Source organism: Daktulosphaira vitifoliae, unplaced genomic scaffold (genome assembly GCF_025091365.1).
Source record: "Daktulosphaira vitifoliae isolate Bord-2020 unplaced genomic scaffold, ASM2509136v1 Scaffold_1, whole genome shotgun sequence".
Classification (NCBI taxonomy): domain Eukaryota; kingdom Metazoa; phylum Arthropoda; class Insecta; order Hemiptera; family Phylloxeridae; genus Daktulosphaira; species Daktulosphaira vitifoliae.
In genome coordinates this window covers 7,537,146-7,560,565 of record NW_026099572.1, presented here as the reverse complement: position 1 = coordinate 7,560,565, position 23,420 = coordinate 7,537,146, and the positions used below count along the sequence as shown (strand labels likewise).

The window sequence follows — 23,420 nt, the reverse complement described above, 5'->3', positions numbered from 1 at the left end:
AAACATACATATATTCTGTATATTTTATACGAATCCAGTATTGACAACTTGAGTGAAAGCGGTAGACAATTATTTGACAGTCGAATATCAAGTAGGTGATGCGTTTCTTGGTAATACACTAGAGATAGTCGATACAGTTAAAATCGAAAAATACACGTATTTACAATTAATTCATGTCTGCGCATCATTTATTACTCGTACAAATTTGTTAGATTCAAATATCGGTAGCAATTGATTCTATGAATCCGTCCGGTTCGGGTGAATATCTGTAATCGTATTGAATTTGTCACGAGCACCTATTGCGTATAAGTTTACCGCATAAGCAACGGGAAATTAAATTAAATTCCACGTTAACTTTGCGGTATTAATGTGAAATGCACATTACCTGTTCCCACTCGAATGTACGTTCCATGTATAAACCAATTTATACTGTAATAAGTAATGTGATTTCAAAGGCAACGAAATCATTGCTCGGTTACGGACAAAAAAAACGAATCAACATGAAAAAAGTATTATGATAAAGCACATTTATCATAATTACATAAAAATGTTTGTACGGTGGAATTTTACAGTGAAAATATTCAAGGGAGGTAAACAATAAATTTTACAAGCACAGTCAAATATATAGTACTACATTTGTTTAGCTTAAGTTTCTTGACTTAAATAAATAAATTATACTGAAAGTTCGAGGTTATTTTACACTGCTACACGGTAAAACATAAGGATATGCACGAAGCGAGTAAATAAAATTATAGCCGCAATAATAGTTAAAATTAACAACGCGATGCTTTTTTTTTAAGCGTATGGATGTTCAATGACAACCATTGGCTTACAAGATATACCCACGAACATCAGAGAAAAGTATTTTCAAACTCACGTCTACAATACTAAAGTTAATTAAATAAATATTGCGTAAGTTCACTTCAATCCTGAATTCAATTACTAATAAAATTGTGAATTAAATCCTCAAACTTATTTTCAAGAAATGTATAAATTTTAGTTCAATTAAACTTAAGAATTTAAACAAAAGAAGCAAATAATGAGATAGTTTCTAGAACAGTGTTCTAATTCATTTAACTTGCGACGAAAACAATCAATGTTCAATAAATTTGTAACGGAATCCAATTACATTAACTAAATAGCTTTTGATTTTAAATAATAAAAAATGTTAAACTAAAGAGAAAAAATAGAAATTAGAAAATTTAAATATTCTTATATACTAAAATAAAATAGATTTTATTTTGTATCAAAATTAACTTGAAACTTAGAATAGACGTTTAACAATATTGTTTAATTTTAACAATAATAATTTTCATTAAAATTTCTTTATGTCTCATTAAAGCTTAAAATAATTTTCAATAAAATTATTATATTATTAATACAAGGCATTCAATTACTGTGATTCATATCACAGGAAGTTTTCTCAATACTTTTAATAGGATAGCTATTTAAAATTAGTTACAACTATTAAACAATAATTAACTTAATTGGATATTGAAAATATTCTTTTCTATATAATGATAAATTATGGAAAACTTACAATAATTTTACGTGTATTTTTTATTTTTTTTACCCTATTTACTAAATAAATTACTTAATATTTTTGTCTCTCAATCATTCATTTTTAGAACGGATATAAAAACTAGTTTTTACTAGTAAAATAAGTAAATTTTAATGTTTCATCATTAACTATTAAAAAAAAAAACGTCACTAAAAGATTACATTCGAGCGGACCTTTAAACCTTCACAATTATCCACGTAAATCATACCCCTTCCCCACATTTTATCTTCTAAGGTCCCTAAAGTTTTGCATAACTGTTTTAATTATTCTAATTTATCATATCAATTATTGTCTCGTTAACTTTTTATGCTACCAGTAACATTATCGTAAATATCTATCATATTTACTAACATATACTTTTTATTAATTATATGCGAGGTGCAAATTTGAAAACGCCATCAAAACGACCAAGTAAAACTATCTCAGTGGGACTAAAGGTTCTACACAACATCTTAACAATGAAAAATGAATTCTTAGAGACAACAGATTTTTTTTATCTAGATTACTACTAACGTTGTCACTATTCCATATTTGACATTTTCCCTGTAAAGTGTATAATAATATATCAGCTTCATTTTAATATTCTTTGTCGGCGGTCGACACAGTAATTTACAAGGCTACTCTACAGCACGTCAGGACGTGTCAAATATTATATTAGGATGTATCTTTCTACATTGTTAAAGCTTAGACGATGCTCATCGATTAAGCTTTATTGTAAATGTTTAGAGTGTAAATGCGTTTTATTTGAAAATTATAATCATTTAGTTATAAATGTTGACTATAATAATAAATATAATTGATGATAATCAATATGACAACTATAATTATGCCATAGACGTCAGAATGATAAAATAGTGTTTAAATAGAGCAACAATATGAAGAAAATTTTATGAGTACTTTATCATCTAAGAAACATTTTTCACTTTAAACTATAATCCTATAAACTTTTCTTCAATTCTACATTTTTAATAATATCCATTTAACTTTTAAACTGTAAAATCATACACGTTTTATGCAAATATTTATCATTATTATACATTTAAATATATTTTTATTGAATTTCATGCATAGTTTACAACAAAATCTTTAAAAAATTAAATATTATATACTATTGTTAAAAATGAAGTTGTTGTTTTTCACTCAAAATTAATCCAAAATTACATCAAAATCACAACTAACCCAATAAAACTATTATAATTAGTAAAGTAATATACAGAGTGTTTAATATATCATAAACTACTCGATTACTTTCAAAATAAATACATCATTAAAAAAAACGGTGCGTCAACTTTATTTTTTCAAATGGCAACGTACATAGTTAACTAACTTAATTAACATATAATGATGTAATTTTAAAAATGACTGATGTCATTGACAATTTAAAGTGAAGACTGGAGGAGAAGAGGAGTGCTGCTATTGTTATCACTAGGCATTTCCTAGTGACACTATTGCTCCCGTCTAGTTATTAACAAAGAATTATTTTTCTAATTTGTAAACTATTCAAAGAAATCTGGTTATTCTAAATATAGTAATATCTATAAACAACCGTTTGTTTTTTTTCTACAAAACTGTATAAAAATGTTAATAACTTCTCAAGTACTTTTCCAAAAGTTGTTATCGACCAGTTAATTTCTTAGTTAGATCATTTTCTATTTTATAATATAATTTAATATGTATGTTGCCTTTTAAACAAATAATTTGGACTCCACTATAAGTTAAAAAAGATGATTTCAGAAATGAATTATTAGCTGATCAATTAAAAAATTTACGTAACTAAAAAAAGTAAATTTTAATATTGTATTTTTTTTTTTAGAGTAATTGTTTTATAATAAACCTATCGCAAGTAAGTTTTTAATTATTACTATTATGAATTTGGTAATTTTCTGAAAAATCAAAATGCTTCTTGCTGATATTAATAAAACTGATTGATAAAAATAATCTTTTCGATGTTGGAAGATAATCATAATGGAACCACCAATAGAATGCTATACTCGGCGGACCACTGTTATGAACAAAAACTATTTATGAGGAACACCTCTAGAAATCAACCGAAAATTATACATAGTGTGATTTTTTTGTATGCGTTAAATACATACAATGAAATTTTTTGTTTACGACAAGTCAACAAACAATTTTTACACGATCAGACTCGCTTATTGAACATTAAATGGTTGTTATATTTGAATGATTATTACTATCGAGGGCGTGTGAAATGAACTGATTATCATTTAAAAGATCTGAAGGGCATAAGAAGAAAACGATCGAGTAATTGGTTGATGTGAACAGTGACATCTGGATTCTTGATTATGCCGGTGATTCGTTCAATCGTAAAAAAGGGCTAAGGCTGTTGATTTCATTACCCTTTTGGGCTTTGCAGGTGGGTCGAAGAAAGGGTTGAAGTCGGTACAACTACTAGTAATAAATGCGACCAAAAAGAAAAGTGAATTTACTGACCTGTAATAAACAGGTAAACGGTGAACAGGGCCAGGAGTATTCCCATGTCCCATTCAGCGGCCACGGTGACGGCGGTGCGCGCGACACGTCGTCGTGGTCCGTGGTGGATGTGATGGCGGCGGTGTTGGCGGTCGCTAACGGTAGCGGCGGCGATGGTATCAACAGGAGGCCGTTGCGGGACTCCGCTGTTCCAGCCACTGTCGCTGTTGTTGTTTCCGTAATTCCTGTTGACGGCTTGCTGCGTGTTGCTGCTTCAGCGCCAGGCCGCGATTTTCATGCGAATAAGAGAAACTCCGTCGGCACCGTACGAGGTCGTTGGTACGACGACGGAGCCGTATTTCCATTATGCCACTCGGATCCGCTGTGGACGGGGCTGTGATGGCGGCAACGACGACGGCCGCGGCCGTGTCCGTAATTTCGATACACGATTAGCGGTGCGTGCACAAACAGCTGACGAGACACAACCAGTCGTGCCGGTCTCGGGCGGCCACCACCGGCCCGCGGTTTTAATCCACCGAGACGCGTACGCGGGCAACACGCCCTTGACACACACACACGCGCGCGCTGCGCACGATTGGCTAGACAATCTATCGACAGTGGTCGTTCGCAATAGTAAATTAGAAATACTAATGATAGGAGTTCGAGAACGAATTGGTAAAAAAAAAAAAAAAAAAACCGTGCGTCCCGGGGCCGGCCGGTCTCGTGTGCTGCGTTCGGCGGCGGCCAACTATCTGTTTATCGTAAACGGCGTTGTACACACACACGCGCGCTACGTCGGTACACGGCGCGGCATCGCGCTCTATCTACGGCTGCGTTCGTCTCCTTTTCCGCCACCGGCCACTACCAGCCTACGTCTCGTCAAACTTTTCGGTATTGCCAAAACGTTAAGAGTGCGTACGCCAGTGTGCGCGCGCGTGGTCGACCCGGGCGGCGATGTACGTGTGCAGCTGGAGTTGCCTACTGAGGGGGCGGTACGGGTGGATCGAGCGCTCGACGGCGGACGACGAGATCAACTTTTGTGGTACCAGCGACGATGGCGCTGCCGCCGATCTGGCCGCTGCCGTTCTGTTGCTGCTGACATGGAGCGTGCGACGGGATTCGCGTCGGCAACCGTGGCACCTCCAGAACACGCCGGCCAAATCGCGACCCCGTAACGGTACATGCGCTTAGGCGCACCCGGTCAAATGAAAAACGCCAAGGCTTATTCCATTGCTGATGGTAGGACACGGTCTTTTGCATATACGTACAGTTATCTGGCGAAATTGGCCACAGACGACGGGGCTAATGGGTTGACGCATTTTCGCGAATAGTAAACATTTTCAAAAGCTATTCATCATCGGACACCTTTAGCGCTGTGTTAGTGGACGGTTAGGGAGAAGCCAATGAACGTTTTTGCTTTCGCCACTTTCTCTCTCGAGTCCCAAGATTTTTCTAGGGTTTTTTCAATTATTTTGTGAAAACCTAGTCACAAATTACCCGAAAAAATGATTGTTTATGTCGAGAGGCATGACTTTATCAAAAAAACGCCCTACTCCTTTACGTCGCTCACTGCCTTTACAATTTATGTATAATTGATCTACACAAGATGGAATATTATGTGAAACTAAATCGATAAAAATATTTTCAATGTCAAATTGATTTTGACTCAATTTAAAAGCGCGGAAAACATTAAAACTGTTAGGAATGTAAAACTTTTACAAGGAAATACGTACATCAAAGATTTGAAACACCAAATGCAAGCAACTTTATGGGAAATTTTTGAAAATGTTTGTACAAAACTGAATGACATTCAATATTTGGAAAACAAAGCGTTCCTAAAATATTATGCTAGTGATAATAAGTATTATTTGATTTTATATATTATTCCATTGATTAAATAACTCAGTCCAAGAGAAATCTTACATTTGAATATTTCGAAATTTATTCTCACACTCTCATATGTCACGAAACTACACTTTCTGTCAACCTCTGAACATGACTAAATGCTACAAACGTTTTAGTTGTACTTCATTTAACGAAATTTGAATAATTGAAAAATTACTCTGTTTGAATTAACTTCGTCATGCAGTGTGACTGTACAATATACAAACTACATTTAACTTTCGTTTGCTTTGGAGAAACGGCTCAATTTGCATATTTCAAACAATCATCATAGTCAGCTATTATTAAAGGAAATTTTCCTTTTATGTTGATGTTTTTCATAAAGCTGATAAATTCTCTATTGTTTACAATGATATTTTATTGTGAAAAAATACACTCGGAGGCAATTTAAGTAAATTATTTGAAAAATAACAAATCAAATATAAAATAATGAAATTTGCCGTAAACATTTTCTTTCGACGTAAATGCTTTTTATTAAAAATCTTTGTAAATAGTTATTTTATTAAAAAGTCAGGTATTCGATTTACCTTATTTTTATTATTCAAACGCTCTGCGTTTGTCGGCAAAATATATATATGTGCAATAAAAATATAAAAAGATAATAAGCTTAAAATACCCAGCAATGCCGAATTTAAAAAAATATATCTATATAAGAGCATTTACACATTTTCGTGGTTTTTTACGTGTAAATCTTTTATTTATATATATATATATATAAAAAAAAAGTGTGAAATCGTTTGTGAGAAAAGTAAAACATAATATTATTTTGAAGCGTAAAAAATCAAACACAAAAGCTCTTTTGGAAAATTATTAACATATCAAGAATATTTTTTGATACCTAGAAAATCCACTATAATCTTTAATTCACAGTCATTTAACCATTAGGTGACGGCATGAAAATTTAAAGGTTCTATCACACACAGAGTACATTTTCTATAAGATAAACAATTTTTGATTTTCATGTCGTGAATAAGACGTAATGCGTGAGTATATTTTTAGTAAACTGTTTTAACTAGTATTTAAAAAAAAATTAGGGGAAATATGAAGATTTAACACTCTTCCAATTAAACAGCTATACTTAAAAAAATCTTGGCTTTGTACTGAAAAATATATTATTTTTATTTGTAAAATAAGTACTCAGTATCAATTAGTTATTTGAACTTTGTGAATTGACAGCTTAATTTTTGATATTTATTAAATTGAAAATTACTCAACTGAATAGTAATTTAAACTACACGTTAAATGTTCGTATTTATTATGATAAAAAAAAATTGATGTGCTGAATAAGTTATTTTATATGGATTTATATTGTCGGAGTGCATTTTGACGACAACATCGTAGCCCAATTAAGAACTAATGTAAATACTAATCCGCCATTACCGCACGTTGTTTATTTATTACCTTCGAATAGAAAAATTGAAAGCTTCGACGACTGTTTCTTTTTAAAATAAATATCCTCTCTAATGGTGTCGCGTAAAAGCGAGTAGGTAAAATGGATAGTGTGCTTACAAATGCTTAAACAAATCGAAAAACTCTCGAGTTGCACAAACCGAGGGATTTTATATCATACCCATTACATTGTTACCCGGTTGTTATATTTAAACAGCTGTGATGTGCGTATAACGTTTTTATTCACAGCGATTTTTATTAAGTCGAAAAACGTTTACGGCATTGTACGGTTATCGTAGCAGATAAGGTTTATATTATTTTGGACCCGTTCGAATTTGCTAACAGGAACGGTGAAGTCGAAAATATCGTTTGCAGAACACAATATTGGTACGGCGCGATAACAATTATTCAAACCGATGTAAAGCATACCCAATATACTGTTTTTCAAAAGAACGCTATGACATGTTTTTTATTTCTTTTGTACACAAACAATTATATATATTGGCATGTATAGGGCATCGTCAGTAGGCAAACATATTGGAGTAGCCTTATTCGAGTAAAATTGAAAAACTCGAACCGGAAAAAATGTTATTGGATGGAAAGAAAAATAACAATTCACTTTAAAAGTTTTGAACGTTATTAAATACTCCGAGCACGAAGTTTGCTTTGACCGACATCTTGGCCATATAGTTTCGCAGAATGATAAAACAACTAGCAAAACGCATAATATTTCCTTTAACGGCAACTTTTTCAATCGTTTTACTTATGCGGTTCAATATTTAATTCATACAAAATTGATTTTTTCTCCCGCAATAACCATAGTAGATAATGAAAACCTGTTTAGTTAACTCAGTTTTCCTACTGTTGGTCATGCCAATAAACAACACATTATGTCGACTACGATGCAACGATTTTGTCAAGTCGCATTGTTTAGTTAATGTACCAACGAAACGGACAGTAATCATTGTCGTTAAACTTATGGAAGGAGCTGTACCACAGTGATGTTCAGACATAAATTCTTCAGTCGATAACTCATTACAAGTACATTATCGTTATGATAACAATTATACGATTCGTCGGTCGCGTACAACCGTCTGATAGTATAAATTGTACATATTCACCACCCGTAAGATGGTTCGTGATTTAATAACAAACGCTATAATGCGAATACAATATCCTCCGGTAACCTTTGCGTGGTTTAAATCAATACATTCCATTAACGACGATCGCGAATAGGGATGCCCTGAAATGATACGTCTGATATCACAGTGTCTTTGAGCGTATATTTTTAAATGGAAAAAAAGTCATCATAAATCAAACGATTACCGACCAAAATCGTTTAAGCAGACGACGGGCGCAACAAATATTATTACACGAAGCACAAATCCTTGAATACGCTCTCGTGTACGTCCTCGAGTACAACGATATTGTCAATTTACACCGGAGCAGCTATGCAATCGATATCAACTTGAAAATATCTCAACACATTAAATTATTTACTGTAATAGGCAACTGTAAAAATAAGTTTATTTTATGGCCTCGCATTATGATATGTGTGATATTGTTATTTACCGACACAGTTTGCCGCTGACCAATAAATAGATATCATTATTGTAAGATTCCATTTTAAAAGTGCCCTTATTTTCCATAGGACATATTAAGTGCTGTTCGAATTTCAGCCTTATTTGAACTCCATTTTCTTCTCAAACGCTGGCGCTTGTTTTAACCTTCATAATCAGAGTTGCATAAATTTCTTTTTAAACACAATTCGTTCCGTTCGTAAAATAGGAACTTTTTACAGATCCAGTCTCCTGAAAAGAACAACTCGTTCCCCTTTCCGTCCTACTTTGTTATAAATATTGAAAATCCAGTTATTGTAACTATATTAATATAATCATAATAGCTTATATAGCTATATAGTTTTAACACTAATTAGTATTATATAAATAATTTAGAATAGAATACATTTTATTTTGTGCACAGGCACAATTTGAACAGAATCTAACTTTATTTCTCCCCTCCTAAATTTTTTTTTATATAAATTAACATGTAATTTTCATAAAATTTTTTTGGCGAGTGCTACAACAAAATTAAGGTGATTAAACTCTTTCTAAATTCTCCTATGATTCTGTGCTTACAAGAAATTATATTTTTAGTATAATAATTTATTAATAAAGTTTTCAATGATATTAAAATTTTATTTATATCAGAGTAGTGTGAATTATAAGCTATAAAATTTCGATAACGTAATGGATACATATTACAAATTTTTAATTAAGATTGTAAGATTTCAATGCAAAAAATGTGTGAATAGCTAATGTAAAAATATATTTTTACTTATAACCAAAGAAACTAAAAAAAATTTTTAAAACACAAAAATTGTAAAGTTTTAATATAAAAATGAATTTGATCATGTTCCTTGTTCATTAATTTTTAAAGGAAGCAGTCCTAACTTCATTCCTATAAAAAAAATCGTTCTAGGAATCCGTTTCATAAATATTATGATTTATAATATTTTGTATAGTAAAATTATTAGATTAAAAATATAACTTGATAAAAAACTCGTGTAGTTTTTAAATTTAATTTCTACGTTTGAAAACTATATACAAAATTACAAAATTGATAAAATGTTGTCTATAGAAATTCACATTTCATGAATCAACTTTTGAACAAATAAGCATTTAATTCCTTTGATGAATAACGCAATCACTTATTAACTAGTCAATCAAAAATATTATTAAATAATTTCAAGTGTATATACAGCTTTTAAGGAAAGTAAAATGATGTAGATGATTTTTTCACCAAAATATAATTTGTTTTGCGTGACATTCAATTTATCTTGTTGGAACAAGTTTTTTTCATACCAATCATGAAAAATGACTGATTTAATTGCTGTTGTGTCCGTATAATTTATAATGATACACGATGTGTTGTCATGACAGCCACAAAATAATACCAATAATTGATCGGCGTGAGTAAAATTAATCTCGAAAACCTTTAGGTGTCTCCTAAACTTTGAATATATTAAATTAGATTTGTATAACTTTTATACAAAATAATTTCACGGTATCGGTAAATTGTTCATTTTTCATCAACTATAAAGTGAAAGTTTAGGAATGTCTGACTTTCGTCATTATAGAGTAATTTATCTGGATTCGATTAGATTTTGTCAACCATTTCAAAATAATGACATTAAAGAATTTTGGGAAAAATGTATCTTTTCGACGTTTTGCAAAGATACCGACATAATTGTAGAATGTGAACAATAAATTAACCGAGAAAAAACCATCACATAAATATAACGATATGTCCATTTAGGAAGTGAAGTATTCCGGAAGTTAATCTAAAGCGGATCTGTCTCTTAAAGAAGTCTAGGAAGTATTAAGATAATTAAAGTAGATATTGTCAAATTAAAAATAATTGAAGGCAATGCTTCGAAAATCGTATTTAAGAATAGTATGGCGGCTAAAGTATAAAACGTTTATAAGACATAGAAAACAATGACTAACATACGGAAATTATTAATTAAGCTATTGAGTTTGATAAATCAAGATTTAAATCATAAAAACTGGTCCAAAATTTCAGTTTTATTTTATACTGCAGACTTGACTTGATCTACGTGAAAACTTGCTAAAGATTGAACAGAAGATAAAAAACAATTGCACCAAAAGAGACAACGCGTCGTATTACTTCAAGAACAATAATGATAATAGTTTATCCTATACCAATGAGCGACGGTTCACTCTACTGTAAATGATTCCGACGCCGTTGGCTTTCTCAGCTTATTGTTGGACCCTTCAGTCATAATTTATAAGTACAGTCGTTCAATTTATACGTTCTACGAAATCACAGCAAACATCACGTAATTTTTCTTAGAGACATTGACCGTTTTCGTAACACAATACTTTCGTTTGGTTTTCCATTGAACGATTGTCAAGGAGGCATTAAAATAAAAGGTTATTTATATTTTTTGGTACAAACCCAATACAATATTTTTGAATACTTCTATTTTTATTGGATATTGAGATGGATCTTGATAATATATTTTAAGGTCATGGGAAGCGATCTGATATAGCTCCGGGATGTCCTATCCACGGGATCAGATGTCAGGATCGCATTAAGAGCTGCGCGTCCTACTAACGGGCCGTCACGTCTCTGCGCGGTACAGAACGTGCTGCGAATACATCAGCCGAAGACATTCCACCATAATTGAATACACACGTCATACGCCATGTCGTCGTTCTAATTTCGAAAAACCTATATACAATAATACCCACAAATAAATATGAGTATACGCCAAGACAACGTGTTTCGTCGTGCTTGAGCGTGTTCCGGGTTTCATAAGTTGTAATTTGTTTTGTTCTTTTATTTATTATTATTATTTCATATATATTTTTGTCGGTAACGTATGGTGAATCTACAGCTGTTAACAAAAAGACTACCTCGGATTACCAAAATATTTCGAGATTCCCGCAAAAATATATATAAACATGATTCAAGCTATTAGTAGAGTTTTCAAAATATCATTTGCCTTTATTGCTTCAAAGCAAACGTGACTCAGGGTGATTGAAAATAGTTCTTTTAATGCTGTATACTTCCATAACCATTTGCCATTATTTCAAATCTGTACTCGGTACCTTCACTGATACTATTCTATTAAAGTGAACATCAGCTGGAACATTTTGACAAAAATAAATGCCAGCTTTAGAAGTCTGGTGTATAATTAGGTTTATTTTCAAAAATATGTTTGCATTAAACAAAATAGTCTTTTCGTTTGAGTTACAAATTATTATTACATTATTTCATTTGTACTCAACACAACGTCTACAACTTTAAAGACGTTAAACAAAGAAACATTTCTATAAACTTCAGCTACAAAAAACTAGTAAAAATATTTGTATTAATTGGCATAAAAACGTATGTTTTTCTAGATTATGTGTATACATAATTATAAAATTGAACGATACTCTTTTAAAAATGCCTTCAGCGTATACTGTGTTATATGTTTTTCGAGTTGTTTAATGGGACATTTACCGGTGACCAAAATCGATTAACTCTTGAAAGTTACACATTATATACACGGTTTAACTTTCTCAAAGCCTCAACGACCCTGGACGAGAATATCTTTGGTATTGTAGATACGCTCTGTAAGACGCTTCTTTTAATCATTTGTCGCCTAATACTATGGACAAGAAGTTACCGTTTAAATCTTAGTTTTGAAGTTAATGCTTTGTTGCACTAAGTTTATGTCGATTAATTTAACGCTATATAAAATTACGTACGCGTTAAAACTTGTACAGATATTCCTTACATAATTTTATCATCTAAAGTAGGAGTGTCACTACAAATAGCAAAAACAGAAGATAAAGAATCATGAGATGGTATACATAAAGCGATACGATTTGTTTTATATTGACCGTATCAGTACCCTCAATAAGCCAACAATCGAGCATTTTGAGTGGAACTCAAAATACTTGAGCCCAAGATTCTGAGTCCTTTGCTTTTACCAATTTGTCTAAACGTCTTAACATAAAAAGATCATCGACAACTATTTCTCAAACACTGTTTTAAGTGATCTATCATTTGTACACGACATGTGATAATATATGGTTCGTCCAACCTCATATCTTCCTGTGTAGACATATAGTCAAGCTGTAACAATAAATTACCGTTGTTTACCGAGTTGATATCAAATTTTATTGACATCAGCCGTCGTCGAAGGAGCAATACAAACAATGTAGGCTACTAAGCGCTTTAAAATATCTGTTTGCTTTGGCAGCTTACAAGTGTTGTACAAGGGTTCAAGTAACTTTAATTATAATTCAATGGTAGCCACGCTACATAGTATTCGCAAGCATTAACTATGTTACTTTAATGTTGTACGATAAAATTATTATAAACTCGACCACATATTTTATACACGTTACTGAATAACTGCATATATTAATAATCTATCAGGTAATTAATTTTGTAATAATCATCGAACGAAACCGGCATTTTTGATTACATGTATACAAATATGGATTTTTTTTTTATATATATATATAGATCTCAAATATTTAAATATCACTGGTTTATAGAAATAACATTTATGGAATTCAATAGTGAAATATTTTGACCAGTCAATTAAAAATAACTTTACGTCTAACTCATGGTTACAAAACTGAGACATTTTATTATAGCATTTGTCTTGTTCGAGCTAATATTTAACTTGGTGGAAGAATTTTGTTTATTTTTAAGAGAAATTAATATACTTAACGAGTTCAGTACATTTAAAAGTAATATATATATATTACTATACATACAACAAAGAAACTTCCAGCAAATATTAACGTCGAATACAATACTTAAAGCAATCATATATATTTCACAGTAAAACAAAAAAAAAATATGAAATCAATCAAATTCAGCTTTTAGATTTCCCTTGTGACATTTCCAATTTACAATAGTAATTTAAATAGCATACAAAATGAACATGTTTATAATTTTGCTTCTTATCCATATTTGAATGATTTTAGATAAGTAATATAGTATATTACTATTATAATATTATTATAGATATGCATTAAATTATTATTCTCTTTTTTTTGTTAATCATAAAGAGTTAATCGATTTACTATGAATGCAAGTTATTATAATTAAATAATATAAATTATATTTTGTTTCATACCATAGATAAGGTTTTAATATTACATAAAATATTTAATTTGATTGAAGTTTTTGTTTTTATGATTTTTTGAGATGTTAATAAAATGTAAGTGAAACTATATGGTACATTTATAAAAAATGTTTGACACAATTAATATTTTAGCATTGTATTTTTACATTTTAGCTAAAAACGTAAAAATATTATTTGAGTCGAGTAAGTGATCATAAGTAATTTTTCATAAAAGAGTAATCAGAAGAAAATTTGTTGTAATATCTCCAAAAATGTATTACATTATGTATCTATCCTCACATTCTCGACGAAAACATGTAGAATACAGAATTGTGAATGAAATATTGTACATAGTATAGCCAAATGTGAAACTTTGAATATAATTAAATGCTTTTTTTAAAGTTATATCTGATACAGCTCCCTACCAAGCAAGAATCAGCAAACCACGTTATACATATATTCTGTTAGATCATCTTTTATAAAGTACTTATTCAATTTTCTAACAAAACATCTGCATTAACAAGATCTATAAATTATGATAACTCAAGAAACACCAAACAGGTATCAAGAGGAATTTTTTTTTCAAAAATAGACTCCTTATATTTCAAATGTTTACCTAAAATATGTACATTGGTAGAAAAACTAAATTAAAAATATAGTAAATATTTTAAATATAAATTTTAATTTATGATTTTGAAAAAAAAAATTCCAATTATAATAATTATTGTTTTTACCAATTTAATAATGTTTGAATGTATCATATGAATTATTATGATATAAAACCGTATGAAAATCTTATAAAAGTTCAAATAATTCGGATACATGCATGTAGCAAAATTGCATAACTGAATTGCCGTCTTAAAACAACTGTTAAGAAATCAAAATAAAAACTATGTATACTACAAGATATACTAGTTTATTTGTCAGTATTATCACATAATGGACATGCTCATAATAAAATTTATGTTATATTACAGTAGTATAAACATAAATTTAAGATAATAATATACAAATATATTTATTATACATATAGAATACCTCCGATCTAACTGACGATGCTTATACATATTGATACAATTATTGTATACAATATCATTTCTTTTTCTTTTAATGTTTACGATAAATAATATACAAATAATAATTGTAAAATTAATATAGGGTAATTTTTTTAATATTTTATTAACATCATAATATGCATATATTATTGTATTACACATCTCGCATATATCAATAAAAATGTTACAATTTATTAGTCGAATACAAAAAAAAACCTTGCTAATTTTTAATAAAATATACTTATATATAAATTTATATTATACTACAAGTCCTCTTAGTATAGTAAATTATTGTTTAGCAGAAAAGTATTATTATACTTTTTAGGCTAATTATTATAGAAATATCCAATGCAAAGTTGTGTAATAAAATAAATAAAAAAATTATTAAAAAATTACAAATATACAAATATACAAGTTATTTTAAAATCAACAGATACACGTTAAAGCTTTTTTTATAATAGTTATTAAAATCACTGTCAGATATCATTATACTTGTTCCAATTATGCCACTTTTGGGTTATGACCCTACTGTTTTGGGTTTTTTCACTTTAACGGTCAAATTCAAACTGTTTTCACTAATTTCCATTAAACGCATACTTCAAAGTATTATTTAAATTTTAAAATAAGAGTTACTCATATAACTGAAATAATTTTAAATCTTTAAAAACTAAATATAAAGACTATATATTCTTAATAAGTAATAATAATTATTATTATCACTAATATATCTTTATAAATCTCTTTAAAAACTATACTTGTGTTAAAAAGTCCGTAATAACCTAACTATACCAGCACAACAGAACCCATTTACCCACGAACGGAGGGGCGGCGCGTTTAAATTAAAAATTGATCATATCTTTCAATAAGATTTAAAATAATAGCAAAGATAATTCAATTTCTACCTACTTTTATTGACGATGGCAAAAGTATTAGATTTTATTTTGTTTTAAAAATATACAATATTATATTTTTATGGTATAAAATAGGTTTATGCTAAAGTGTCGTATACATTTGAAATATCGTTATGGGAAATGACATTTGATATTATCTATAGGTCAATCACAATGTAAGCTTTTTAAGCTCTATAATAAACAAAATACATTCCGCCCTTCTGCAATGCGATTTATTTTATGTATATAAAAAGTTCATGTTTTTCTAATATAATTTATCGTATCGAATGTTTTGTGAAATTAATAAAAATTATGTATTTTTACTAATCAAAAAATGTGCTTTATTTTTGAATTTTTTTTTTTTTTGTTTATAAATCTCGAATTATTAAATTTTTATTAAAAACAATACATAATAGCTTTCTTTAGAACTTTTTAAAATCGGATTAAATAAATGTTTAGTCATAGGTATTTAATTTGAAAACAAGTAATTGAAACAGTATACTAGATTATTATTGATTTGTATTGTTATTAGTAAATCTAAACAATAATTAATAGAATAATGGTAACTAAGAGAAGTAAGATTTTGCTATTTATAGTCTGAGTATCGACTTGATTAATATAGACTTTATAAAATAAAATAAATATTCTTATATCAGATAAAACTTGAAAAGGGTATATTTGAAGTCCAGGAAAACAATACAATCTATCCGTTTCACAAACAACCTGTAATATCTCAATAATAGCTACTTTGTAAACGTTTCAACGTCAAACTGTAGCTTTACTCATTTGAATACCTGTATATTTGTTTCATGATCATTGATTCTATCTTGAGTCACAATTTCTAATATATTTTAAATGGAATAACTTTACAGTTTACCGAGAAAGTTACATTCCCTTAAACTATTAATATGTTAATGTACCTACGCTACAATAATGTCTTATCAACCAATCCAACTAAATACATTACCTCTAAATTTACATGAGTGTACTAACAAACTCTATTTTGTGCGCAGATAGGCTATGTAGTGATAACAACTGGGTAAATTTGATTGCCTATTTCCTCGTTAAAGCCCCTTAGGCTTTAATAATAATCTAAGCTATCTAATGTAATACATTTTCATTTAAGTAATTAGAATTTCAATAGTCTAACCAGCATAAAAAGCTCAAATTCAATCAAGATAACAGCAATTTATTTCTACGTTCAAATCATATTTTTATTGTTTATCACTAAAGAGAAAATAAATAAATCACAGGTGGATGCAACTCTTGCTGATGTACGTATACAGCTGCACATGCGTTCCATATCCTCTCTATATCCGAAAATGATTTTTACTTAATAAGTACTTGTCTTAAAATTATTATCGACCCATCAAATTATTTTATGAGTTAAGTGCCAAAAATTGGAAATTTCAAAATTTTAAATAAATTAATTTTTTTTTCTTAATAGTGTTAAATCATTAAAAATACTCTTTAAATTTAGTGTAAAAATGCAAAAACATAAAAAAAAAAATAAAAAAATGACAATAATATCAAAATTTATAAGCGTTTAGGATTTAACACACTCTGAATATTATTATAATAGGAATCTTAGAAAGGAGGATATTATATAAAACAAGCCACTCGAAAATAATTCTTATTTTGTTGAAATTGCGCCTGTGTTCATGTCAATCATTGCTATAATTTTAAAATAAGTTAAAACAATTTTACTCTCTTTCACGCATTTTTCATCATAGAGTGTTTAATTAAATTTCGATAATGATATTTTATTGGCATTTTATACGTGATCAAAGATTTTATTAACTATAACAAAAAATAAGTTTCACGAATAAATTATAGAACAACAACGCAAGTACGTAAAAAATAATGTATCAGTTTACATTAAAAAATATAGATATTAAAACGAGATTTATTTAATAAAAAAATACAATTATAATCAAGCTTCATATTCGAAACTTGGCGATAGTCCTTCTTTTTTTAAATGTGCTCTTTTCCAAACGTATTTGTATGTTGAATTCCAAACAAAATACAATATGTACATGTATAGTTATTTCATTCCATATGTTTCAGAAGACTCGTTTAAAAACTAAATTACAACAATACGTGTTTGTTGCAATAACAAGACGAACATACATAGTAATAGTGAACATTATTTTTACATAATTTATTATTAGACTGAGTTGTGCATCGAAGTATGTCGTAAATCACGTTAAAAACCTGTCAGGGGAGCAATTCTTTTATAAACCTATAGGCATTGAAATTTTGATACTGCATGAGCATTTACGTTTCTTGCTGCGAAAAGGACAAAGGATAGACGGCAAACGACGAAATACTCTTAATACTTAATATCATACATTTTTTATGGTCTATTATTTTCTCAGCGGACCGATATAAACGTTTCAGTGAAAATAACAGTAAATAAATAACGTTAGTTCCGGCACGATGGACTGGAGGAGCACATACACTGCGCAATATTTTTTGGCGTAAAACCTATTTTTGTGTTTCTACCAAAAACTGAATATATGTAACATCATATGCCGATTTATTGACAAATACAAGATCAGTAAATACATACACAGCGTAAGCAAAACATGGATTTGGGTCACTCTGTCGCTGAGAACTCCCCTTTATGGTCCAAAAAGGATGAGTATCGAATACACTAGGCCAACACGATGATCCCAGTGGGATCTGCTGGTTGAGAACACAGCTGTAGTTTTTTACGATGTTCGATTATTAAAAGAGCTTTTATTCAACAACCATTGGATCAAACACCACTAACATATGATTATCGAAAAGTAGGGTTGAATGCAATACAAAAGTTAAAAAATAACATCTCAACAATTCATTTACTTTTCTTGATATTACACAGTGTGTTACCAAACCATTAGTTCACTAATATAAAAATATTTCTAAAAACACTGTTACAGTAAATGAAAAAAATCTACTAATTCTTTGTGTTTTTATGAAATTTAACTGTTTATTATTACGACAACCGTAAATAACATAATACTCCTTTTGTTTGTGAAAACCCCTAACTGCAACCATTTTCTAAAGGAGAATTTAGTTAAGTGTATCTATTATTATTATATAGTGTGCTTTTAGACAGTGAATAATGACACAACTAAAAACGTATATAGATTAAAACCATAATTGTTCTAATTATTTTACAATATATTCTATCATTATTTACAATACTTATCTGGTAAAAATTATGAAACAACTATAAATATTTTATAATAAAATATTCGTTTGTTTTACAATTGTAAATTTTAATAACGCTATTTAGTTAAACGGTGGCAATTATATTATGTAATTACCATGTTGAAATTAAAATATAAAAATAAAAACATTAATAGAGTTAAACAATTTTCTAGTTTGAAATTCAAGTTTACAGAATAATTCAATTATTAAACAAAATGTATTTTTTTACAGTATTATTTTGTAAGTGTCAGTTTAACTTAAATTAATTGCTTAATAATATAATACTATACCATGTCGAGTAAGTTGCGAAGTCTGATACTTGTTGCCAGTACTTGCTAGTACTCGAAAATATAAAAAAAGAATGCTACTCTACTGGTTTTTAATGTATAACTAACACCAACAAAATGATTTAAGTATATCAAAGTAATTACAGCGCTCATATTTCGTATGTTTTTACTAAAATACCCATTTGCCTTTCATGGCTTTGCTAAAACTCACTATTTCTCGAGTAATAACAACTAGAATATATTATAAAGGGGTTTGCAATCGAAAATAGTTTAATAGAAAATTATTCTGTTAAATAAGTTTATATATATATAAAAACCCAGCACAGTGGGGTGGCGGCACAGTGGGGTCGTGATAAAGATAGATGATATCTGACAGTGATTAAAATCACTATCATAAAAAACGCTTCAATGCAAATCTGTAGATAGTGTTTAATTTAAAAACAAAAAATTTATTAAAATAGCATATTTTTAAATACGGTAGCCATTTGCGCATAGAAGATAGGTCGTCGGGACAAATTTTATTTTTTATTTTATAGTACATAAAATAAGCTTTAATTTGATATATATTTAAAGGACGCAGTATTTTCAGAACATTTTCAAAAATTAAGTTGAAAAAGTTATTTTTTGTAAAAAAGTTACTATTTTAAATCCCCCCAGTGAGCAGAATAAGTGTTAGATTTTCAAAAAAAATTATATCAAATGAAAGGGAAATATCTAAGGTTTCAATACAAAAAAATATATATTTTATTTGTTCATTTTTGAAAAAGTTATGGCAGTTTTAAGTACAAAAAAAATCCCGATAAAAGAAGATTTTTATCACAAACATTACATTTTTTTTAAATTTTCGACAACCATTTGCACATAGAATTTAAGATGTCGGGACAAATTTTTTTTTTTCATTTGATAGTCTATAACATAACCTTTGATTTGATATATGTTTAAAGAACACAGTATTTCCGGAACATTTTCAAAAGTTCAGTTGAAAAAGATCTATGTTTTTTACAATATTTCAAGTTTTGAACGACCCCTATTTAAGGGGAATTTGTCCAATTTTAATAAAAAGTATGTCAAATGAAAGATATACTTATAATATATTTAGAAGAAAAAAATTGTGCTAATACATACATTTTTCAAAAAGTTATAGCATTTTTAAGTTGAAAATTTAAAATCGAAAATTTTAACACAAAAATAGCATTTTTTTAACTACGGCAGCCGTTTACATGCAGAAGATAAAGTGTCGGGACAAATTTTTTTTTTCATTTTATATCACGTAAAATAAGCTTTAATTTGATATATGTTTAAAGGACGCAGTATTTCAGGAAAATTTTCAAAAATTAAGTTGAAAAAGTTAGTTTTTGTAAAAAAGTTGCTATTTTAAATCCCCCCCCCATGAGTAGGTTAAGTGTTAGATTTTCAACAAAATGATATCAAACGAAAGATAAATATCTAAGGTTATAGTAGACAAAAATTATGTTGATTTGTTTATTTTTCAAAAAGTTATGGAAGTTTTAAAAAAAAAAGTGAAAAAAAAACCCAGCACGGGGGGGTCGCGGCACAGTGGTGACGTGGCATAGTTGGATCAAGTATAATGATATCTGACAGTGATTAAAATCACTATCAAAAAAAAACGCTTCGATGCAAATCTTTAGATAGTGTTTAATTTTAAAAAATTGATGTATTATTCCAAAAGTTACATGATCTGCTAGTTCCTTATTAATATCCTGATTAAGATATAGTATGTCAAATGAAAAAGAGATTATTAAAAAATATTATTTCTCATAAAAAATTGTATTGATCCATATATTTTTCAAAAAGTTATAGCACTTTAAAGTAAAAAATGTAAATTATAAAATCGAGTATTTTCACACAAAAATAGCATTCGGTAACCGTTTTCATCATGAAGACAAGTCTAGAGGTCAAATTTTTTTCAAATTAAAGTACATTACATTAGCTTTAATTTAAAATATATATAAAAGTGTCAGACCTTCCGGAACATTTTCAAAAGTTAAGTTGAAAAGTTAATTTTTTGTGAAAAAGTTATCATTTTAAATCACTTCCTGTGGGCAGATAAAGGATCAAATTTACAAAAAAAATATACCAAATGATAAGTAAAGTCATCAAGCATCTATGAAAAAAAAATAAAATAAATACGTTCATTTTTGAAAAAGTTACGGCAGTTTTTAGTAAAAAAAATTGAAAAAATTAGCGATATTTAAATTTGTAATTTTTTTGGAGGTTTCCCCCATTTATGGGGAACGAGGGAAATTTTTTCAATTTTTAAGGGTAATTTCTTCGACTAGATACGATTTGTGATCTTTTGACGTATCGTTTAAAGAAATCTGTTCGTTGAGAGCTGAGAAAAAGTGGTAACAGACACAAAAAAAAATCACATCATAGTAAAATTAATACCTTCTCAGCTTCGCATCGAAACTAATAAATATTATTATTTTTACTTTTAAAAATACGCCTATTTTAATTTGAAAAATTAGAAATTAAAATATGAGATGATTAAAAAAAATTTTAATTGTGTGTGAAGTTAAATAATTTAACTTCATGCAAAATTCTAAAAATACTTATTACACAAATATTTTATAAAAATAAGCATTATGCTTATTAACAATTTTTAATTTGATTACGTTAATCATATGATTGAATCATATTTTTACAGCAATTATGTCATAATTATTTAACTATTAAGTGGATTGCTTAAATGATTACAAAGATTTATTTTTAATTTATATCAACAAAAGTTTTTTTATTTTTAAAATTCAAGCACAAAAAAATTGATTAACTGAATGTCCTATAGAAATTTCCTCTTGACGCAAATAGAAATAAGAATAAAATATTAAATAAGTGTTAATAAGCATAGGAAATAGAGTTTTTTTATATAACAATATATTTAAAAATTAAACATTTATGTAACTTCCGACCCTAATAATTTTAACTTCTATGTGAATCTGAGAAAGTATTAAGATTGCCAAGTATTTATTTTGTTTTTTGTCTTTCAATTAAAATTATGATCGAAATTCATTTCAGTCATAATAATGAAAACATAATATACTCACTGAAATTATAAACATCTATTTGTGTTGGTACGTTTTTAGTATTATATTTAACTAATGACAACTCGGAAGTATTTTCACCATTATACAATGTTTGTGAAATATACTTTTTTAATTTTTTTCGAATATCTTAATAAATTTTATTAGTTAGACATAAAAAAATTTTTTTACTTTGATGGCCGATTTTTCATAATAAAACAATCGCAGGATAGTTCTTTATTGAATTTTCATAAAAGCCATATAAAAAGAAAGCTTATTGTCTCTTGTATACCCTTTAAAAATTTCATTACGGTCAGAGTTTTAAAAAAAAAATGTTATTGCAGTTTTAAAATTCAGAAATAAAATATTGAAAATGTAATTTTTTACGGTGTCGTAATTTTGAGATATTTTTCGAAATTTCTAAAATTGAGGAATTTTTTCCATTTTCCATCTACACTAAATTAAAATCACATTTTTAACATATCGATCATTAAATCGGTATAGTGAGAGTTAAAATTTTCATGGGCAGACAAAAAAAAAACCATCATAAAATCCTCTCTTTGACCTCTTTGCTTTGAAATTGTATAATTAAAGCAAAAATTTATACGTATAATTTTGTTCTATATTCTATATTTAGTCTCTCTAATATATTTTCAAAATATATTTAGAAGTAAATAAATTATTATAAATTATATCTATTTTGACAATATTAATATATCAAAATTGATAAGTGTGGTTGTATGTTTTATATTTTTCTATAAAAATTATTATTGCTTATATTTGAAGAGAAAAAAGATAAAAAGTCATAATTTTAATAGATTGCTAAATGTTCCAATTTATGAAAAATCTCGCCAAAATTCATTTTTTTTTTTTAATGTTGTTATATTTTTTATTTTATTTAATAAATGTTTCCCTGTCTATTGACCTATCAATATGTATAATTAAATTTTATATTTAAATTAAAAATTAGAAATTTATATTTTCAAATGTCCTATAAATTAAGTTT

The 23,420-nt window shown here is 28.5% G+C and overlaps 1 protein-coding gene across 7 annotated transcripts in view; it reads right to left on the bottom strand.

Moving 5' to 3' along the window:
• The window catches only part of LOC126894971 (neuronal acetylcholine receptor subunit alpha-7-like), a 47,041-nt gene extending 41,984 nt beyond the window's left edge, over nt 1–5,057 (bottom strand). For 2 of the 7 annotated variants that reach the window (XM_050666370.1, XM_050666369.1), the window contains exon 1: nt 4,016–5,052. In XM_050666370.1, the coding sequence (XP_050522327.1) occupies nt 4,016–4,061 (46 nt within the window). In that variant the 5' untranslated portion in view covers nt 4,062–5,052. Of the gene's footprint in view, nt 1–4,015 lie in introns of all 7 variants that reach the window. The other 5 variants (XM_050666366.1, XM_050666368.1, XM_050666365.1 and 2 more) reach the window with 5 other exon arrangements.
• Nucleotides 5,058–23,420: the final 18,363 nt, after the last annotated feature.